Genomic DNA, 22575 nt, shown 5'->3' on the forward strand with positions numbered 1-22575 from the left:
AGACTCCATCCAGATATGTTGAATCAAGTGCTGATGAACACAGCCCAGGATTCTGTATTTCAAAAAAGACTTTGGCTTGTATGTTAACAGGTTTGGTGACCACTGACTCACTTGGCCCATTCTCCAAGGGGGCGGTAGCACACTCAGTGTTGACACCACATCCTTTGGATTTTACCTCCTAAACATTTCTTGCATCTTTCTCCCATGTGACCACTAGCAACAGGCCAAGTCCAAGGTACCAGTGTCTCTGGCCTGGACACTACAGTGGCCTCAAAGTTTCCCTGCAGGGACTCATGCCCCTGCAACCTGTACACTACAGAGTAGCCAGGAAAGTCATTTCAAGTCTCATATTGGATTGTCACACTCCCTACCCCTGAAGCCTCACTTTTTGCTTTTTCTTTCCATTTATTTTAGGAGGAACACAGCATTCTCCTCTTGGCCAGAGACCCAGGGTCCCTCCCTTGCCCATTGAAACCTGCTAACAGGACTTTGCACTTAAAACTGCTCTCCTTTCCCCTTGACCTGCCCTTGCTTCAGGCTCAGCTATTCTCCTTTCTGCAGGAAGGCCTTCCCAACCTCTCTTGCACAGCCCTTTTGGTTGCAATTTTATACTTATTTACATAATAACTGGATTAAGTGTGACTCCACAGAGAATAGAAATTTCCCAGGAAGGCGGCAGGGACCACAGGTTTTCTCTACTGGTGCCAAAGTGCTTGGTGTGCAGTCAGCTCAAAGTGCCTGCCTCTCCTCCATATGACAGAGGGTGGCAAATGTAGTATTATATGCCATTTTGTGTTGTGGAATTCTGGGCCTAGCTGGAGTCAGCCAGCACAGAAGCTATTGTGGGTAATAAATTGAACACTTTGGCAGATCTTGCTCCTCTTGATTCCATCAAAACATTTATTGAACATGAAGTAGGTACCAGACATGCCCCTTGTCCTTAAGTAGCTTATGGTCTAGGACAAAGACATTAAACAAGTGACTACACATTTATGAGTTTTACAGAGGGGAAGTTGAGTGTGCCATGGGGACACAGAAGAGAGGGTCCACATCTAGTCTGGGGAGTCAGGAGAGTTTCCCTGCATAAGGAATATTTGAGCAGAGATCCAGAGAATGAGTTAGAACAGGCTTTGGGGGACAGCACAGGGGCAGGCTGTGTGGAGTGAATTTTGGAAGATGGGGCTATCTAATGGGCCCATGAGAGCATCCAGTCCTGCTGAATCCTCTTCTGAGCTGGGCAGCTGGGGATTGTCCCAGCCACACTCATCTGCCTATGAGTGGTTGGCTGAGATGGCCTGTGCTGACCTGAAGTCTGGGCTGGGTCTAGAGGGTGAATGCTATGCTCAAGAGAAGGAGTGGAGTGAGTAGACACCCCTCAGAAACCCCTTCTCTGACTTTGGCATCACATGGGTTTTTGTGGACAAAACATCCCCCCCAGCCCCCAGCACTCTTGTTGAAGCAGTATTAACATCATCACCACCAGCAGTTTTTACTCATTTCTTTATTAATATAGAAAAGGGGCCCAAGGCAGCTGGACCAGAGTATAAAGCACCAGGAGTTAATACAATTCTGGTGAAAGGGTTGGCTTTACAAAAGGAGCAGGCAGGAGCTGCCCTGGTTCTGGGGCCAGGCCCAGCCTACTGCCCAGAACTTCAGAGCAGCACCTGGAAGGAGCCCCTGGCAGACAGTGACAGGGAGGTTGGGGGTGGGATGAGCTTGAAACCATGAGGACAGATGGCAGGGATGGAGGGCCAGGCAGTGAGAACTATCCTCTGGCTGCTGAGGACAGGGAACTGCTGGCCTAAGGCTCCCCACTGGACCATGGGCAAGGGGGCTCACAGTGGGCCTCAGCTCTGGGGGCAGGTAGAAAATCCCATGGATACTAGTGGGAATGGAGAATCCAGACCCAGTCCTGGGGCTGAAGGGCCTTTCCCTTATCTCTACCAGGGGCCACCTTTGCTTTATACTACAGGTGGGGCTTCAGGGCCCAAGGCACTATCAGAGAGAGAGACCCAGATATCTCCCACATGGGAAGAGGGGGCAGGGAAGGAAGCACTTGCATGTCCCCAGCTTAGGCAGCCAGGGATGAGATACAGAGTAGGACAACAGCATCCCTGTGCAATGGGGCTAGAATATAGGGCAAGGATGGTCTTCTCCTTTGCCAGTGACCAGGACCAGCCCCATGGCAATGGTGTCTGCCTTGAACCTTAGCAAATAGAGTCTGCAATGAGCACTGGGTGCCAGCAGCCCTGGGTTCTAGCCTTAGCTCTCCTGGAACAGAGCGGTATCACCACAGGCCAGCCATGTCCTGCCCTGGCCTGTTCCTCACCCACTAATGAGAGCTTTGGCTGTGACCTCTCAGGTCATGGGAGGCACTCAGTATTTCCAGGGAGCTCCAGAACCTGCTCCTGGTAGTTAAGAAGTTAGTAGTTGGTAGTCAGTTCTCAACTAGACCCTGGATGGAAGGAATGGGATGGGGACCAGAGGGTGATAGAGGAAGATGGTCTTGCATGGAACCTACTCCCACAAACACTCCAGAGCTGGGAAAGGCTGCTGGGAGCCTCTCCTTTGCCCAGGGCAGGAGAAGCCTCCCTCCCTTTGGCACAGGGAGGAAACATGGCTCGGTGGAATCCATTCACAACCATCTGGGTGACACTTGGCATGGAAAGAATGGGTGGCACTACATAACCCTTTATGTTCTTCCCAGAGGTGGGGAGCTCGAGGCCCCTTGTGGCTTCTAGCTCCAGCCCTGGTGTAGAGTCAGGAGTGCTTTTCCCTGTGGTCCTGCTGTGGGGACAGCCCAAGACTCTGCCTGGCTGGCACATGTTAGTTGGTGAGGAAAGGACAAAGGGGTGAGTAAGCAGACAGAGGTAAGAGCAACTCTCTGGCTTTCTCCTCTTCTTCCAGGAGAGCCACTCAGTCAACTGAGTCGCAGATTTCTTCCACCATAGCATTAAAGATGTGTGGCTGGTCTGCATAGACATGGTGCGAAGCACCCTCAATTTCCTGTGGAGACAGGAAGCGCCAGGGGTGGGAAGGCCTTTATTCCAGGCACTGGAAAGCTGCCACACCATTTCTTTTCCCAAACCTGCTTGCCCGTAACCCATAAACACTAATAGAAACAAAGGTCCACCTTTCTCCCAGGTTCTCAGCACTTCCCTCTGAGAACTAGTGAATCCCAGTACCCCTCTCTGCTCTCCTTTGGCCATCTGCTGTACCTTTCCTTCCACGCTAGCCCCTCCACTGATCTGCCCATTTCATCCATAGGTCTGGTTTGCTGGTCCCAAACATGGCACCCAGCCTAACTAAGCATGCTCATTAGCAAACGAGGGTGAAGTGGGGTAAGATAAAAGGGAAGGCTTCATGGCAGCCCCTACTACTCACTCTACCATTCATGGCTCTGGTTTTGGGTGGAAATTACAAGGGGGCTGGAGTGGCAGCATTGTTGTGCCTGGCTACTGGCTAAGTCCCTGTCTTTTAGCTGAACTAGGCTGCACAAAAGTGAGAAGCTCCTAATTATTTTACAGAGTCAACCCTTTCAAATCCACTGCCTGACTCAATCTGCCCATTCCTCTTTAGCCCCCGCGTCTCTGATCACTCTACTCTACCCCAAGGCCTCTCTGTGCTGAGAGCCAACCAACATGTGCTAGCATTTCAGGCACAGCTTTCCCATCTCATTCCTGCTCTCTGACTGGCCAACATACCATGTCTCGGACATAGGAATCTGGCCGCTGCATCTTCACCTTTTCCCCCGTGCTGGTATCTATCCAGGTGTTGGCCCCATAGATCATGGTGATGGGCACATCTTTTCGAATCAAGTGAATTCGCTTCAGCATGGGGCGCCGTGCCCAGCCGAAGGACTCCATCATGGCTTTGAATGCTGTCTCGCCACTGAACAAGCAAAACAGAGGGAGGCAGTCAACAGAATGAACCCTGCAGCATAAGATGTCAACTTGTGGGTCTCTTCAGAGGCCGGACAGTATCTTTGTCAGCTCTGTATTCCTCTGAGAGCCCAGCACTGCACTCGTTAAATACTGGGGAGATTAGGAGGTAGGTTTGAATCTCCAGAGGCTTCCTATCACAAAAAAAGTAGGGACACGGTGAACACCAGCACTGAGAAGTGTCCAAGAACACAGTGGGTTAATATTTATTCAGCAAATATTTATGTGTCATGCCCTGGCTGAGTGTGGGGACATGTGTGTCTGTCCTCCAGGAGCTCATGCTTTAGGGAAGAAAGCATTTAATAACAAATTACAGGATTAATTATTTAACTTCACACTTCCCAAGAATTATGAAAGGGTGGTAGGGTGCTATGAGAACACAGACTGGGGACTCTGCCTGCTGGGGTTGGAGAGAGGGTCGAGGCGCTTGTGAGGTGGACTCAGGCAGTGAGTACTACTGTAGTGCTAGGGGCTTCCTCAGGACACTCTGGCATGGGACGTCAGCTTTGCAAGGACCCAGGGGAGCAGCAGTCTGTGCTATGTGGAAAGCAATGACTGCCCATCTCATCTTCTCTGCTCTCTGGTCATTTTCTCAGCTTGAGCTAGCAGGGGCCATGTCATGAGGGGTCTGCAAGGCTGAGACAGAAGCTGCCTTTTGGACTGGTCTGCAGCTTTTGTGAAAGCAGGGGAAGTTCAGGAGGCTGCTGCCTTTCAGGCTCTCCTGTTTGGGTATTGTATTGCCAGTCTCCCTAATACTGCTCAGATGAAGGGGAGCCCAAGTTCTGCAAAGAATTCCTCTTTACGACATCGCATCATAGCGGAAAAATCATGGACTTTGGGACCAGAGAAATGTGACCTCAAATCCTGGCTATGTTTTCCTAGTAAGTCAGGTAACCAAAATACACCTTAATTTTCTCTACCTACAAATTGGAGTGATATTATACCTGTTTTATTAGGTCATTGGGGAAAATGAAAAAATATACAAAGCCCCTAATATCAACTGAAATGAAGTAGGTAGCCCCTAGATATTTTTCCCTAGCCAAATTTTGTGTTTTCCAAGGGAATGCTAAGTAACCATGAGCTTGTTAAAGTTACAACTCAGAAACACTCAGGGGATTATAAAAGTGATGGTGTTTGGGGGAAGGGAGTGGTCATCACTGATGTCCCCTCTGCTTCCTCTAGGATATGAATGAGCTGCTTAATTATGAATTCTGTGGCTCAGATCGGGAGGCCATTCATTATACAGAACTAGGCCTGGGATCGGGGAGAGTGCTGAGGAGAAGGCTAGGGATGGGCCTGTGGGGCCTCGGTGGATATGAGACTGGCACTGAGCCTGCTGGCGCTGAGAGAGGAGCCAAGAGCAGGAGGCAGGGCTACCTGATTTGACTGTTGAGCTGTGTTTCTACATTGCCACTAAAAGGGGCCCTTCATGAACTGAGCTCATGTGGAATGTTGGACATACAGTTTCCATGCTGTCCCAAAGCTGTCTGGGTTGTAGGCTATTGTTCAGACATGACTGCTGGAATGTAAAACTCCAGCTCCTTCACAGCAGTGGGCTCACCACCAGTGACCTGGACAAGCTTAGAAGGAGGTGGAGCTGCCACTCCCAGTGGCCTTGGCTTCCTAGAGATGCTTCCCAGCAACCTGGGTGAGGCCTATGCAGAGGTGGTACCACCCATGCAGCCTCATGGTATCAGCTACTCACAGGCACTGCCTTGGGGGGATGATTACCTCCCTGACTCTGCCCTGGCTCTCAGCTGCAGAGACTGCATGTCAGCAGGCTTGTGGGGTCCTGCTGTGTAAGTAGTCAGAGATATGAACTTCACAAGATTCCAGAGACACCCCCAAATCTCCAAAATATATGAAAGGAATTCCTGTCCCAACAGTATTTCAAGATGTGCATAATTAAATTTTCAAAATGCATGTCTTTCTGTCAGCAATCCTATTTGTAGGAATGTATTCTATAGATACAGTCGCATGTATGCCAATGAAGATGCGCAAGGAGGTTCTTGGAAGTAAAGTCAAGTGGTATCTCACACAAAAGAACAAGGACACTTGGGAACCACAGGTCTGGGACAGAAGATGAGTTTTTCTTTGCTTTTTTGAAAATATGTTCATATCACTTTTTCAGTTAAAAAAAAGATATTTCCCAATGTTTTCCAGACTCTTTCCTGTCTGAGTAACTGCTTATCTCTAGGGAAGAAGGGTCTTCCTCTAGAGATGGGAAACATGCTTAATTCATCTATTATCTTCTCCATACCTTTCTGCCTACTCCTGAGGAAGTCTCTGGAATTAATCAAGCCTGCTAATGCCTATGTTCCCATAAGTGAACGAGAGCTTTGCATGAGAAGAAATACCACAGAGAATGATCGTGTGACAGTTCTGGAGTTTTCCAGCAGCTGGAGTTTCATCTCCAAATCCACCCATCCTGTGCTGGCTCTGATTGCTGCCCTTACCTGGGATTCTGTGCATTGCAGTGGTAGATATACTCTGATATAGTATCATCTTCAAAGAAGTCTGCAAACTTGCGCTTGAAGTCTGGCCGGAATCGCTGCACCAGGCCAGGCCCTGGGAGGAGACAGAGAAACACAGAATGGCTGGTTTGGATGGAGGAGAAAGACTCCTGCCTATGTATGTTTTAAGACTTTAATCAAACATTTCTCCTAGGAGTTTGCTTGCTTTGTGTGTTTAATATTACAGTAGCAGGAAGAGTATGTGAGTCTGTTGGGAAGCTCCAGTAACTACAAATGAGAGTCAGCTGGTTATCATAGACTATATGATGGTCTAACGTCATTGGAGGAACTAGACTGTTTTCAGCTCAGTGAAGTCTCAAGGTCTTTTCCTCCAAAGATCACAAGCCCCACAAGAGTCCATGGCTGAGATGCTTTACTTTTACAGTCTGAGCTATGTTCTTTCTCCCTGAGACCTTTATGGCCTTTACATCATCTTAAGGTGGCAGATGAAACTAGACTACCTCCCAAGAGCCCTCTCAAGTTCAGGCCTGAAAGAGAATACGAGTGGAGAGGCAAACCTAACACTGGCACCTTGGCTCTGCGGCACTGTTTTAGAGCCACCTGTTCCCTTCACCTTTCTGCACAGCACACATGTGAGCAGTAGGGCACCCAGAACAGACTGTAAAAGTTGGGCCTACTGATCAGCTTCTCTTTTCTGGTCTTCTCTGTGTGAGGAGCAAAGGGTGAGAGGGAGGCAGAGCCAAGATCCCCTGGGCCCTGGCCCTACTCCATGGCTGCCAGCCAGCTGCCCCAATCACACTAGTTCTGATGCCCATGCATGAACTTGGCCAGATGCAAGAACACCAAAGGGGAGGGCGGTTAGAGTGAGGCTTCTTCCTGGAAAGGCATCTGGAGGGTCTGCTGGGGTCTACAGTGCTAGGAACTCTCAGGTCAGCACTCTGCCCATTTACTCTCCTTTGACACCTGTGTCTAATGTTATCCTTCCTTTCTCCCCAAACTCCTACCTTCTACTCAAATGTTCATTTCTCTTTTATCTATAGCCATCCTGTTTCTCTTGAAGGGCCTGGAGAAACAACTCTTATTTGGTCATTAGCAATGAATTCATAATAGGCTACTGAATATTATTATGTATATGTAAGTCATCAGTGCAAGATAGAGGTCACCAATCTTTTCCACCCAGGGATTTCCCTTCATCAGAGAACAAAGCTCCCCAGAAAGGAAGTGCTGGCAGTGAGGTCAGAAGGCTACTACTTCTACTTACTCTGGCTAGCTCCCTGTGACTTCTTACCCTTCCTTTACCCACAGAATTTGCTGACAGCTTCTAAGTGGTGAAGATGTGGTGCCTAAGTTAAGCAGGACATAGTTTAGAGGGGCTTGCTTGCCACTGCGGGCTTATTAGAGGCTCTGATTTTGACATCTTCCCGCTGCAGGTGCTGGGTGAGCTGCAGAGATGGGATTCAGGGGTGGTTAGCGTGCTGAATCACCAACAGGCTGCCATAAACTCATATATTCAGAGTAAGAACTTGGTGAAGAGTTGCTTCATGGCCCCTTTCTTTCCTTCTGGGGGTCAGTTGAAGTTCTACTCCATCTGTCTCCTGCATAGAAAGCTTTTTCTGTGTAGCTGGGGGAAAAAAAAGAACCTTCTGCAACCATAAAGAGACCTGGTCCAGATTAACAGCTTTAAGTCACAATGCTAGGCCTGCTCTTACTTTTCATGCACAAACAGGATGGCTGGAGTCCACACACAGTGGGGCTTCTAGAATGGGACAGCCTTGGTTTAAGAAGATGGTTTCTTTATTTGCACGCTACTCACCCCAGGGCCCAGCCACTCGAAGAACAGCCAGGGGATTGGAACGCCCTAGGACAGATGCCACAGCCTTGACCCAGGTTGGAGATGCACGGATCTCACTGGGGTCAGTTGGTCGGAGAGGAAAGCCCCATGGGTCCACCAGGATGAGGTGTTTAACTCTAAAGGAAGAAAAGAAGGCAAACTGTATGTGCTTGGAGGTACTCCTTGAATGGACCACAAAGAAGAGAATTATTAGAAACTAACACTGGAAGGAATTTCTGGATACTTCTGGTTCCCAGCAAGGCAAGGAAGGAGCTAGGTCCTGAGTGAGAAGAGTGGCTAGACTTTACCTTTCAGGGTACTTGATAGAGTAAGAAGTGGCCAGGAATCCTCCCAAACTGTGCCCCAGGAGGATCATACTGGGTATCCCCATGGTCTCCCGCCATGTCTCTATTGAAGTCACAAACTCGTCCTCGGCCCCCTCCGGGTCCCTCGGGAATGCTGGCCTTGAGCTTCGCCCGAAGCCAAGAAGGTCGAAGGTATGCAGTGTGCGACGGGCACTCAGTGAATCCATGTTGAGGATCCAGAGGCCCACGCCGCCCCCGAAGCCGTGCACCATCACAAGGGGGGTGCGGTCCCTGAGCTCTGGGCTCACAGTCACTGTCCAGATCTTGTTCTGGTTTGGAAGGGACACATATCGGGCCAGGAATTTGTTCTGGAGACCTAGGGAGAGGGAAGCAGTAAGACTGTTCTCTGAAAGTGCCATCATTCTGCCTGAACTACCACTCTTCAGCTTTCTTTGTCCAGTGCCAAACCTGTCCTGACCCCCCTCACCTCTTTCTTTCACAACCCTGTGACCATACACCTGAAGAGTTTAACTCTAAGCACCATTTGTAGACCATCTAGTCTGTAAGTAATAAGAGGGGCTCCCTCTGGGCCCAGGGTGCCAGTGACTTCACTGACCACGTAAGCTCCTGCATCCATTGCTTCTCTTATCCCTGTGTGTGCTTGGGGCTTAATAGATGGACAGAAGTGTCCTCATTGAAGGTGCCTGGGAGGGTAGCTTCTGACTGGAGTCAAGCCAGGTGGAGGAAGTGATGGGTATGGATTGAGCCACAGGCTTATTCCTCTTAAGAGACAGACTGAGGTAGGTGGTGGTTGACTTGCTGGCAAGACAGCAGGCATGTGACAGAATTGCCTTGGGGAAGTCACCAGGATCATGGACAGAAGCATGAAGGCTGGGGCTGTTCTGTGGCTATACTGACTCAGGCCCATAGGAGACAGGGAAGCCATGGCTGGGGTGGAAGGTGCAGGGCAGGAAGCTCCTGTGGGCAATATGGGTAGATGTGGCCCAAGAGTCTTGTTTATGCGAGTGGCTGCTGCCATTCATGGGGATGCCCTGGCCCAACAAAATATTGCCCATGAGAGCTGGTCTGTGAGAGTCCGAAACCACTGTGGTAACCAAGGAAGTGGTGGAGCCTAACTAGGTAGAATGCATGGAAGGGTAATAATGTCAGAGACAGGACAGCTGTTCCTTGGGTACGGAAGTGGTAAATCTAAGATGTGCTTGTGTTTGGAAGAAGAAAGCAGTAGAAAAGGGAGAGGAGAGGAATGGGGGAGAAGGAAGAAGGAAGGAGAGAATGTGTATATTTGTGTATTAATAGTTGGTATACAGTTTGAGGCAGCAACTAGCATGATGGGTAGGGAGATGTCAAGGAACTGCTATCACAGAAAATGGCATCCTCTGTGCAGATCTCTTCCCTCAAGTCCCTGACATTCCTTCCTTCCACTCCCAGCACTGCTGAGAGGACTCAGTGCGCTCGGTGTACCAGGCTCTGGGAAGATCCCCTATCCTGCCTGGGCCTCCTGAGGTTGCTGAGACGAGCCATCCATTCTACTTACACTGGAGGATCCTGGCTTCCACATTCTTCAGCTGAGACATTGAAGTAGGGCGCCAAGCAGGCAGCCAGCTACTCAGCCAGCCTTGAGGCCTGGGACAATGAGACACAGAGATACTCATTGGCAACACTGATGCTCTCAGCCTTGCTGACAGTTACAAAAGAGTTATCAGGGTGCATGGCACTTCCCAGGCTCAGGAGAGCTGCCGCTACAGCAGTCAGCAATTCCCTGCTGCCTACAGACTGTTACTCTTCTCTGGTAAACGGTTATTAACAACAATATGCCCTTTGTTTCAACAGATACTCAGACCACCGTGTGCACACCTCTTTCCAGTTTACAGAGCTCTTTTACATTTATTAGCTCATTTGAGTTTACAGCTCTTCTTTGTTAGGGGTTATCACCAAGTTTAAGGAGATTAAGGGAGAATAGCCAACTATTAACTAATGTCTCAGTTATCCTTTGCCATCCCCAGGACTGAATGTTCCTTTATAGTAGGACAAATTCCTATGCTACCTGCCTTCCTGGCAGGGCACTGGGGTTTGTGTGTGCCCTCTATCAGGCTCCTGGAAGTACAGAGCATTGTGTCAGTGCCCAGTTGGGTTCTCAGGTGATCAGTCAGTCCACCTTTGAACATGGCGATGGGAAAGACAGGGAACAGGAGGAGGGAGACCTGAGTTCAAGTCCTCCTGTGATTCAATGGTAGGACACAGGTTGCCTCTGGCCTTGTCTTCCAGATTATAAAATGAGTAGAAAGCTCAAATATGTCCTCACTTCTAATGGCATGTAATAAAACATATATGTATAACCTATCCTTCTTTTTCTTTTCTGTGCAGGGGACTTTTAAGTCATTGCAGGGTAGAGGTTGAAAGCACCAGTTTTGAAATAAAAAAGAAAACTCTGGATGAGTCACAGCATTATCATTTACTAACAGAATGGCTTTGGCCACTTAAATAACCTGTATTTAAGCATCTAGCTATGTAAGGGACCTCATAAGGTACCCAGGACAAACTGGATGCTCAGTGAATGAGTTTTTATCATTCTTTTTCCAACCCATATATTTCTCTTTTCTTAAACTCTTCCTAGATGAAGGGGATTACAGGACGGCCACTACCAGCTACAGGAAGGGCCTGTGAACATCAGCACAGTCAAGCAGGGGCATTCCGTGGGAGAACAAGGGTAACCACTACCAACCCCATCCTCGGCACACACTGGGCATTCTGTTACACCACTTAAAGCACAGAATTTTAGATGAGGGTGGTTCCTTAGAAATCGTCTGGTCCAGCCTATTTCATGGATGAACAAATTGATGCCTTAAGAGGTCATATAGCTAGTTAGAAAAAGAACTAGAACCCTAACCTCAAATCCTGATTTCTCCATACCTTTCCTCTGGATGTTCCAGCTTCAGGTTTTCAAGGCCATATATGAATACTTAGAGTATATAACCATATTTTGATACTTGGCTCTGTTTTCTGAAAGTCCAAAGCTCATTCTAATCCTGGCACTGCCACATACGAGCAATGTGACTTTGGGCACATTATTTAGCCTTCCTGTGTCAGTTTCCTCATCTTTAAAAGGAAAGTAATAATAGTACCTACCTCATAGGGTTGTTACAAATATTAAATGAGTTAATGTATCTAAAATACACAGGCTAATCCTTAGCACAAGATAAACTCCCAATAAATGTGTTTTTTTCCCAGCTAAATCATAAGCTATCTACATTCCTTGTATTTTCCAAGTATCAACTCTCAAGACTGCTTGAGGCTTGAAAGAAAATATTGAGGTTGCTGCTGAGAGTGGCACATTAATGACTTTAGCCAGATGAATGTTGTCAGTCTAAATCAGTCCAAGCCTATGGAGACTCTGAACCCTTTTAATACTCTACTGAATTGCTTGGCTTGAAGCATGACCACAGAATTTTGCCAGTGGAGACACACTCTCTCCACATCACAGAGACAGTGACAAGTCAGATCACATCTGGATCCCAAACTGCCTAGTAATCTGCCCAAAGCAGTGCTCAGGAAAAATACTGTCCCATGTAACAGAACCATGGGTGGCTTAGCAGATATTCTTTGGGGGAAGCTTTACTTTGCCTCTCTTCTTCACCAAAAATGTTACAGGTAAAGCACTGGGAACAGTACCTGGCACACTGTATCTGCTCCATCGTATTGAGGTGAGGGCTGGGGTGGGAAATCGAGGCAAGGAGCAGAGAAGAGCTTAGCTATGAACTTAGCTGGACAGGGTGGTCTCTTTCCTCTAAAGTGATAAGGGGTGAGGCAGAAGGGCTCTGTGCAGGGTCTGAAGCCTGTTCTGGACCTCTGTGATCTTGGGCAAGTCTCCTAACTCCTATGGGCACTGGCTGCATTTGTGAAAAGGAACCCAATGTCTTCCATCTCTGCCAGCTCTAATATTGTTTCCCCAAGTCACCGTAGCCAGCGTAAGTTTCCCGTTGGAAAAGTCATCTTTAGAAAGCAACACTCTCCTGGGCAGTGAAGCTTCCCTTCAAGCCCGGGAAGCTATTACTGTCATAGTTAATTAGTTTCTGCAGCTCTGGAAAGAGGGAACAACAGGATCCAGGAAAGGCCCTGTTCTGGTGAAACCAAGGGTAGGCTGGGAGCTGAGTCATACTTCTAGAAGCAACTTTTCCTTGCTATCTGACTTGCGAACTGCTAGTCACACCACCTACAGGTTGGCACCCAAACCTGATGCCCTTGAGACTGTAGCAAAGCCCAAAGTTCTAATTCTGAAACCACAGCATTAAGGGTATCGTTATGATTATTAAAAACATTATCTTATCAACTAGGATCTTAAGCGGGTAAGTGTACCGGTGGGCGAGCGCTAAAGAAACTGGCAAGCCCACTACTTCAGACTCTCCGCTGCGCGGTGGAGCCCTTTCCTTCCCACGCCCTCCCCTTGCCCGGCTGAGTGAGGTTCTTCTAACAGCCCCCAACCACCGTCCAGGGGCAAATCCAGGCGAGCAGCCGGGCACCCGCGTCCCACAGGCTTGCTTCGGGGGATTTGAGCCATTACCAATAAACCCATTCTCTCTGTACAGCGAGCAGAGAAGAGCAGGCTGCGATCACGAAATTGAAGTGGAAAGTCAGAATCACGGAGCTGCGGGGCAAGCTTATCCAGCAACGCTCCCCTGACTCTGCCGCCGCCTCAAAGAGGCAAAAGCAAAGCAAGCAAACGCAACTTCCAGCCCTCCCCTGAGGCCGACCTGAAAAAGGAAAGGCGGGAAGGTTTTAAAACTGTTCCTCAGCCAGACAGTCCCAGGATCATTGTCCAGAGACACAGAAAGATACAGGATTAACTCACTGTTGCTCCAGATCATCAGCCATTGTAAACAAGCCCTGCCGGGTCGAGCTGAGCCAGCCCATCCCTCCGCCTGACGCCGGCACCAGCTGACCCAGAATCGGGTCGGAGAACAAAGTGGGGCGTGGCCAGCGCCCGCGAGAGGCCGGTCCCCAGCACAGACCCGCGCGCTCGGGAACCCGGGCTGTGGGCCGTCCGGCCCGAGGGCCCCCGGAGGGCTGTCTGCGGCCTCACAGGCTAGGCCGGTAATCCCAGGCACTCACTTGGGGAACACTAAGGGAGATGAGTAGTACTGAACGACCCGGTCCCTCAAAGGAGCCCCATCAGCCCTCCAGTCTCTCATAATCGAAAAGTGACAGAACTACCCTGCAGGCGGCGGCTACCCTACCTATTAATAGCTTCCTCCCCACCAACGTTCTCCCCTTACAGTTCCTTCTAATCAGATGTTTAAGACGTTTGTGGACACACCACCACTGGTTGAAGTTTCCTACAAAGGGCCTGTATACTCCAAATAGATTGCCTGATTTCACACACAAAAAACAGGATGCCTAGTTAAAGTATAATTTCAGATCAACAAATACTTTTTTTTAGGTTAAGTATGTCCCATGGAATAGTTGGGAGGTAACTGGGCATCCTGTGCATTAACTGGCAACCCTATAGTTAAGCCACATATACCAAGACACAATTCCTCTGCTCTGGAGATTTCCCAGCCTAGTTTCCAGGGAAGCCATAGTTTAACCCAGGTCTCCTGCTGTAGGATCCCCACCTCCCCACCCTTCTAGAGGGGCAGTTGAAGGTCTAACTTACCTAAAAGGCTGGGTCTGCTTTAGGTAGCTGGAGTTGGGTGTGGCAGCTTGGTGGTGGTGTGTGTGACTAGCTTGCTCAGCAGAAGAGCCAAATCTTGAGGCTGGCTCCAGAATTTACCTGAATTGGTAACCAAGGTCCCTGGAAATGTCAGATTTTAGGTCATCCCCTTGGTTAGGTTAAAACCAGACTGAGGGTGGTGGAGGGTGGTGGGAGTGGTGGGACAATGCTGGTGTGGAGAGGTTTTTCTTTAGTGTCTTGCAGGACTCAGAAGAAATAGCCTGCTCTAGTGTTAGAGTTTATCTGCTGCCACCCTGGGCTGTTTGTCCCTTTGTAGAGCTGACAACTTTGTATTTGGAGCTCAGCTTAGACTTCCCCTCTTCTAAAGTCTTGCCTGACCACAGGATCTAAAAGAGACCCCCAGCCACTCTATCACATTGCTCTATTTTATTTTCTTCATAACACTTACACTATGTGAAATTATCCTGCATACTTGTTTACTCATTTATCATCAGTTTCCCTCCACTAGGGCCTAAGGTTCATGGGGGACCTTACTTCTCTGCTTTGGTTGCCAGCACGTAGAACAGGGTGTGGCACAGAGCAGATGCTCAGTATTTACTGGGCAAATAAGTGGATGAAAAGTCTAGCAAGGATGCAGGTGTATAAACAATTACCTATAAAACAACGTGCTAAGTGTCAAGGGCTTTGGGAGCTGTATTCTAAATTGTAACCATATAGGAAATTCCAAGGTACTGCACTCTGAGACAGGGCAATAAAATCTCCCACTTTTCTTAAAACCTGTAAGACGTAGAACTTTTTGAGGTGAGGATGACCTGCATGGAACTGGTGGTTGATCTTTCTAGACCTCATCTCAGGAGACAGTGCAGAGGAGCATTTTTTAAAAATTAAGTATCATTGATATACACTCTTATGAAGGTTTCACATGAAAACCAGTGTGGTTACTACATTCACCCATATTATCAAGTCCCCCACCCATACCCCATTGCAGTCACTGTCCATCAGTATAGTAAGATGCAACAGAGTCACTACCTGTGAGACACATTTGTACTTTGTTACCAAGTGCCAAACCAGCTTTACAGTAGAGGTTGCTTGGAAGTAGGAAACTTGAATGTATGGAAAATGTTTTTTATAGCCCAAGTTAATAGATTCCTTAATGTGTCCTCAGAGCTGGGATATCTCAGGATTGGGCTGGATCTGCTAGAATTATAGAGTGGAGAAGCCTCTCAGTGCCTGCTCGAGGGAGACCTCTGGGAGAAATGAAAGGACCTTTTTCTCATCTTCAATGCAAGGCTCACTCTATGTAAGTATGAAAGAATACATCTTCCTTCTACCACCAAATGTGTGATTTTTTTGTAAGATTAAGCTATTAATATGGTCATGATAGATGGAAACTAATTTTGATACACCTTCTTTCCTTTACCTGTAAGTCACATTAAAAATTCCAGAAATAGGTGGAGCTGATAACCCGGTAGCTCAGGTTTGGCAGGGACAGATCATTCTTTGGTTTCAAATGCTTGCTATTGCCTTTTGAATGAACTATGAACAAGGTGTGACCCTTAGATTAAACACAGGAACTGAATGGAATAGCTCTAGGGTTGCTCAGTTCAATATGATAGCCACTAACGACATGCAGCTACTTAGATTTAAATTAATAAAAATTAAATGAAATTTCCTTAGTCATACTAGCTACATTCCAAGTGCCCAATAGCCACACATATCTAGTGGTACCATATTGGACAGCACAGAGACAGTTTCATCATCACAGAAATCTCTATTGGACAGTGTTGCTCAAGCAGTGATATTTCAGCCAATGTTGTGCAGTGTTTCACCCTTGGAAAGGATAATATGGAGGATTCTCTCTTGGATGCCAGGAAGGAAGGCTGAGGGGTTCTCTTTATGGGATTCCCAAAGATTAGGAACAAGGAAATCAGACAAGGGAGCCTGAAAAGTCCTTCTACTCTATCAGGGACTATAAGGGCAATTAAATTAGGATGAAGAGATATTGGCTTATTGAAGATATGTGCTGCTTTACTAGGACCAGATCAGAAATTTGGTATGTTAGAAATTTGACTTCATGCTGTTAGCAATTTGATTCCTCTTAAAACTTTCTTTCTGCAAATAATAAACTATTTAATCTCTTCTATTAGAAACCAAGGTATGAGAAAAAATATTTCTTTTTCTGTATTCCTGTCAACAGTTCTGACAATAAATGTGTGGGTTTTCCCACACGTGGGGAAAATGGAACTTTCTGCCTGGCCTTAATAGCATTCATTGTGTATATAATAATAGCATGTTTGCACGTTTATGGGATATTTGCCAGTGACAGAACCACTGGTCAGTCACGGGAGTACCTGCCCAGAGGAGGGGTAGAGAGGAAACATCCATTCTCTCCTCTGCCTGTGCTTCTGATATGTAGTTGGTTAGGCATCCACCAGTCACCAGGAACCTGCACACAAGAGATGCTCCTGTAGCGTGGGTGCAGGGAGCTGGGCAACTGGGAGAGTGGATGAGGGGGGAAGCTGTGGGGTCCGGTGCTCCTGGAGAATTAAGCCCGAGTGTGGGAGCAGGGAGCCTGGAGGTCAGGGAGCAAGGAGAGAATGAGATACTACTGCCTAGAGGATTGAGCTTGTGCTGCAGAGCAGACCCTGTAGCTGGTCTGGGGAGCACATTCGAGCCAGTCTTGTGTACTGAGCTGTCTGCCACTGCTGTGAGAGTAAATGTGGTGAACCTCTGTACTGCCAGGTTCTTGCCCTTGCTTTTCTTCAGTCTGATTGAATTTATAGAGAACTTGCTCAAGATGGGGAACCCCTTCCTCCCGGAGCTATACTACACCAACAGTTTTCTAATTCTTGGCTGACACCAATTGGGTGTCCTACAGTTTAACTCAGTTCTAACACTAACTTTCCTGACTTAGTAAAGACTCTACAGGTTAAGGGCCCCAGTTTCACTCCCCAATTTCATATACCAATAGCACGTGCAGGTTATCACCTATGCTTCTGATGAATGGCTATAAATTGGAGGTTCCAATGATGCCCTCCTCATATTTGATAATTGTTAGAATGGTTCACAGAACCCAGGAAAATAGTTTACTTACTAGATTACTGGTGTTAAAAAGAAACAACAGGTCCACAATGAAATCATGTTGCTAACCCCTACCATGACTTAATACCTAACCTAATTGCAGTTTCAACTTCTTCAGAGGAATGGGATTTTAAACCTATCAGTCTGGAGTTTCCTGGTCAGCACTTGTGAGGTCATCTACCTGATAAAACCACCTGTCTCCCCTTAAGGGAAGATACCCTTGCCTGAAATAATCCAGTCTTTAAACTTCCTTGTCCCACCCTCCTTCTACCTATAAAAATCTTCCATTTTGTATAACTCCTTGGAGCTTTCTTATATTTGCTGGATGAAATGCTACCTAATTCAATAATTGTTGAATAAAGCCAATTAGATCTTTACTCAGTTGAATTTTGTTTAACACTGGTTTATTATAAAAGATATAATTTAGGAACACTCATATGGAAGATACACATAGGGCAAGGTATGGGGGGAAGGGACACAGAGCTTCCGTGCCCTCTCTAGGCACAACCCCCTCCCAGCACCTGGATGTGTTCGGTAACCCATAAGTTCTCCAAACCCTTTTGGTTAGGGTTTTTTTTTTTAATGGAGGCTTCATTACATAGCATGACTTATTAAATAATCAGCCATTATTTATTAAATAATTGGTGACTGAACTCAATCTCAGCCCCTCTCTCCTCCCTAAAGATGGTGGGTTAGGGTTAAAGGTTTGAACCCTGGAATCATACAGGTTCCCCTGGCAACCAGCCCCTACCCTTAGGGGCTTTCCAAAAGTCACTTTATTAACATAAACTCGAGTGTGGTTGAAAGGGGCTTGTTATGAATAACAGAAGACTCTCCTTTCACCTTTATTGCTTTGGGGCTGTATCAGAAACTGGCAACGAAACCAAATATAACAAAAGATGCTCCTATAGCACTTATCACTTAGAAAATTACAAGGGTTTTAGGAGCTTTGTGCCAGGAACTGGGGATGAAGACCAAATATACATTTCTTATATTACAATATCACACAAGGAAAGGATTTTTTTTTGCCACCCTGGGGCTAAAGTTTAAAAGATGGCACTGTTACATGCAATAGTAGAGGGAAGCAAATTGAGGCATATGAAGGAGAAAGTGAAAATACAAGGGAAATGAATTGGAAAAGAGACTCTTCTTTTTTATGCAGAGATTTTCTTAAGGAGAGTCTTGTTCTTTAGAAGTTTGTATTGAAAGATTGTCAGTTTTTATTGTAGAGAGACACTTTAAAATCAGAGCCTTTGCTTGATTATGTCCAGGAAAGATAGAAGTTAATCACTGTAGATAATTCTGGATCCTTATCAGGGAGCACCAGGGGAAATCTACATAACAAACTTCATTAGCTAGCCGTTAGTTTTCATTAATTCCCTCATATATATTTTACCTTCCCATAGTTTGCTCCCTTAGAAACTCAAAGTCCTTTTCCTTTGTCTTGTCACTTCTCTAAAAATGTATTGCCTTTTTTGTTAAGATGCTGTTGTTAAAAACAGTAAAAGGCCCCAAACAGTGTCATTTATGCTAAGCCCCATGTCACCAAACTTGAAGCTTGATTACATTTTTGGCTCTCCCAAAAATGGAATCTTAAACCAGTCAATCAAGACTAGGTAGGTAATTTGCCTGACAGATCCCACCATCTCTTAAAGTGACCTTGCCATAACCAATCTTTGTGTCTAATTTAAGTTCCTTGCTCCCACTCCCTTCTGCCAATAAAAATCTTTTATTTTGTACAGCTCCTTAGAGCTTCTTTCTGTCTGCTAGATTGGATGCTGCCTGATTCATGAATCATTGAATAAAACATGTACTCAGTTGAATTATTTTTTAGCATTATACAAGCTCAAGTTTGAATCATCCCTTTGAGTAACTCATAACTGAGTACTCCCATGTGTATATGTGATACATGTTAATAAACTTCTGCTTGTTTTCTCTTGTTAATTTGTCTTTTCTCAGTCTAATTACAGGGCCAACAAACCTAAGATGGGTAAAGGGAAAACAGTTTTTCCTCTCCAATAGTGTTTTAGCAATAAAACTCCTAAGGTTTACTCTGATTTCACCTTCCACTTACATATCTGACTTGCCCTTTGAGAGCCATTTGAATTGTAGTCCCTTCAGTGCCATCTTTTGTTGGGTCTGCCCAACTTTTAATTATTCAGAGAAATAGGGAAAGCAGAAGTTAATTATTAGGATTAATGATTGTTAAGAGTAAATATTTACTGAAGATTTACTGTGTGTCAAGTACTCTTAAGTCTTAATGTTAACATTATATCATTTAATCCTCTCAACATTCGAATGATCCAGGTGAGGCAGGGCAGGGACATGCAACAACCATCACGATTAATTTTTCCTGACTATGATGAAAAATGCCAAGATACATATGGACAGTATAGAAAGAACAGGAGGGACTCCATCTTAAGGCTATGATTCCATTTTAAAAACCATGAAGTTAGGAGGTAAGATTCCTAACATACATTATGGTAATCAGACAATAACCAACCCTATCTTAAGGCAGGGCAAGTAGTCCTAAATGATATGTCCCCACTGCTTGAGGGTAACCACTATCTTGGAGAAGAACAGGATCAAGAAATTCTTTGTATTAAGTTTATTTGAAAGAACATCTAGAGGACTATGGATAATGACATAATGTCTGCCACTAGAGATAGACATCATGAGATCACGTCAGCCTATGCCCCCTCCACAACTTTGCCCTATTCTTGAAAGCCTTAAAAGACAGAATCCTAAGCCCTTAAGTGCTCCTCATCTCTGAGGCTGCCCACACTCCCTTTTCTTCAAGTGTGTACTTTTGCCTTAAATAAAGACTTTTCACTGATCAACTTATGGCGTTTTGTCTCTGTGCTCTTCCTGTGGTAAGTGTCTTTGTTACTTTATAATTTCATTATATTTTCTATCTTAAGCACAAGTCTTCACCCTCTCTGTTCTACTTCAGGAATGTAGGGAAGGGCTACTGAGATCTCTGATTAGGGCTTCCAAGTTTCCATCACCTGGGTGACCTGGACAGGACTGCAGCTGTATGATCATGGTCTTTAGTAGTCTGCCCCCAAATCTCTTTTCTTTGCCTTTGGAAAGTTCTCAGAACATAATCTCACTCCATCCAGTGCTCTGTGGCTCCCCAAAATCTTGAGGTAGTAGGGGCTTATTTCCCACACCCTGCAGATTCAAGCAGACACTGGACACCAGGTGACTCTGGCTTCAGAAGTTGGCAAGGGATTTGCCTCATGCCAAACAGAGTTCAATGAGGTTCCCTTTCTTCCCTCTGCTCTTCCTTGCTCTCAGCTGCCTGCACAGCTGCTGCCATTCACTATTACTCTTGTTTTAATTAATTTTCTTGACCTACAGTTGCCCAACCTGTTTGAGGATTCTTTCTTGTTCAGAGTCAAGAACTCTCTCCCGTCCAGGTTGAGGTTTCACCTAGTGCACAAGGAGAAACCTCCCCAGATGCAGCTGCCCGACAGTACAGGTACTGGTATTTCTATTTTATAGACAAGGAAATGAGTCTGTCAGACTTACTAACTTGTCCTGGATCACAAGACTGGTAAACAGCTATATCAAGGTTTGAACCCAGGATTGTATGACTCTACAGACAATCTTGTGCTTTGCACTTTTATCCAGTACTCTACATGAATTTCTACACGTACTAATATTGATTTAAACTACTGAAATCAACATGACTATTAGCAATTTCTTACTGACAGATCAAAAATGTTTCAATGATTATAGAATTATAAACTAAATACAGAACAAGGCCTTTTCTTGCTGTTTTAAGTAGTCCAGAAAAGCTTTAGTTCATTATATTAATTTTTAACTTTGCAGATCTCAGAAAAGGATGCATTCGGTAAATGAATTTGGGTGTTTTTCATCTCTTCTTTTTCCCCTTGGGAATTTCTGTGAAGATGCTAATGATGATAGTTGACACTGATCAAAGGCAGACAAAACATAAGGTAGAAGCTGCTGGAAGGAGCCTGGCTGATGAAATAGAACCCCCCTGAGGAATCCACTCCTGAATGTTTAAAAAGCATCAGTCTAGCCTTTAAAGTTTGAAGATGAGTACCAGTGAGGACGCTACCCTTCTACTTGCTGATGAGGCAGGGGGAAAAGTTCACCTTGTCAGAGAAACTGATGCTTCTGCCTTATTATGTTTAAATAGGACCCTGCTTGTTTATCCTTTTTTTCCTCCTCCTTTCAGCAACATAGGAGGTTAGGCTGAACTTAAGTTCACACAGAAGCACAAATCTTTGTGGGTGTGAATATGAATATATCTCTTAGATTGTAAAGCATTCTGAGAACACGGATCATTTCTCTTCTTTCTAGAACCGAAGCAAGGCTTTGCTCACCACTGATTAAATACTTTTGTTGATGTTGACGTAGTACCCAGTTTAAATACACAAAATGAAAATGAAGGAACGTTGTCATTCACTTGCTACTTTAGGAATTTTGCTTGAGTATGTAGGATAAAGTTATTAATAAGTTGAAAAAGTACCTGGTTATGTGGGACTTGCAGCTGAAAGGGGAGACCTTCCTAGGTCTGGAAGGTCAGATTATAATTAAAAGGGCAGTGAAAGCCAGAAATTAAGGTGGTCCCTAATTTTTAAAAAAGTTAAAACTCTAGTTAAATCCACTTGTTCAAATTCAAAACCTCAAACCTTTGGTTTCTCTGCAAAATGAATGGGAGAGGGTAGGGTTTGGACTAGGGAATTCTCTTGCATGCCTTTCAGCGCTGATATCCTAGGATATTACACCACACGGGGTTCAAGACGCCAGTTTAGGAGTAGAATTCTGCTAAACCTATCATATAAACTCTGCGTACGTTAATCGACTGCTTTCCTCTCGCCACAGAATTAGGGCCGAGCTGGTACTGAACGTGAGGACGAACACGCAGTGCCTTAGAACAGACCCAAACTAACTTCCAGGCCGTTAAGTGGATCAAAGGGGCGGAACCCTCGGCTAGTTTAGCTGTGGGCTGTAAAACCCCACCCCCACGCCTCTACCGCCCACGGTATCTTGTTGCTAGAGCAACAAGGAGAGCATCACCAACCTTATGGCGGAAATAGGACAAAAAGAGTACACGTCTCCTGCTCATGCTCAGATCCATTGCGCAGGCCTATTAGTCTTTCTGATCGTAGGCGGCAGATTGTATTTTGCGTCTGCGCATTAGTTGTTTCGCGCGTTGTGCCTGCGCAAAGGAATAATAGGGCGGGGGGCGGGGCGGGTTCGGAGCTGGTTTAGAGCT

The 22575-nt window shown here is 46.0% G+C and overlaps 1 protein-coding gene and 1 long non-coding RNA gene across 7 annotated transcripts; one reads left to right on the top strand and one right to left on the bottom strand.

The window, feature by feature from the left end:
* Window positions 1-1483: 1483 nt before the first annotated feature.
* Window positions 1484-22519, bottom strand: ABHD4 (abhydrolase domain containing 4, N-acyl phospholipase B). 6 transcript variants are annotated; one of them, XM_037017556.2, is made up of 7 exons: window positions 22381-22519; window positions 10107-10195; window positions 8555-8880; window positions 8229-8383; window positions 6398-6509; window positions 3705-3891; window positions 1484-3006 (listed from the first exon to the last, which is right to left on the bottom strand). In XM_037017556.2, the coding sequence occupies exons 2-7, from the start codon at window positions 10128-10130 to the stop codon at window positions 2917-2919; spliced, it is 894 nt and encodes a 297-aa protein (XP_036873451.1). In that variant the 5' UTR covers window positions 10131-10195; window positions 22381-22519; the 3' UTR covers window positions 1484-2916. The 6 variants fall into 6 exon arrangements, with proteins under 6 accessions (XP_036873451.1, XP_017532926.1, XP_036873449.1 ...); XM_017677437.3 differs by having other exon boundaries at window positions 8555-8927; XM_037017554.2 differs by lacking the exon at window positions 22381-22519 and adding an exon at window positions 13419-13539.
* LOC118972280 (uncharacterized) lies at window positions 13535-22370 on the top strand. The gene is made up of 3 exons (XR_005061158.2): window positions 13535-13660; window positions 15406-15540; window positions 17425-22370. It is a non-coding gene; the product is annotated as an uncharacterized lncRNA (long non-coding RNA).
* Window positions 22520-22575: the final 56 nt, after the last annotated feature.

This window comes from Manis javanica, chromosome 8 (assembly GCF_040802235.1).
Source record: "Manis javanica isolate MJ-LG chromosome 8, MJ_LKY, whole genome shotgun sequence".
Taxonomy (NCBI): domain Eukaryota; kingdom Metazoa; phylum Chordata; class Mammalia; order Pholidota; family Manidae; genus Manis; species Manis javanica.

Bases quoted from the DNA above. Each gene is read 5' to 3' on its own strand.
- ABHD4 (XM_017677435.3), bottom strand. From the start codon at position 13,480: ATGGGCTGGCTCAGCTCGACCCGGCAGGGCTTGTTTACAATGGCTGAT. The intron at 10,196-13,418 runs GTGAGTTAATCC...TCATTGTCCCAG, and splicing joins GCTGATGATCTGGAGCAACA to GCCTCAAGGCTGGCTGAGTA. The intron at 8,384-8,554 runs GTAAAGTCTAGC...TTCTTCCTTTAG, and splicing joins TCTATCAAGTACCCTGAAAG to AGTTAAACACCTCATCCTGG.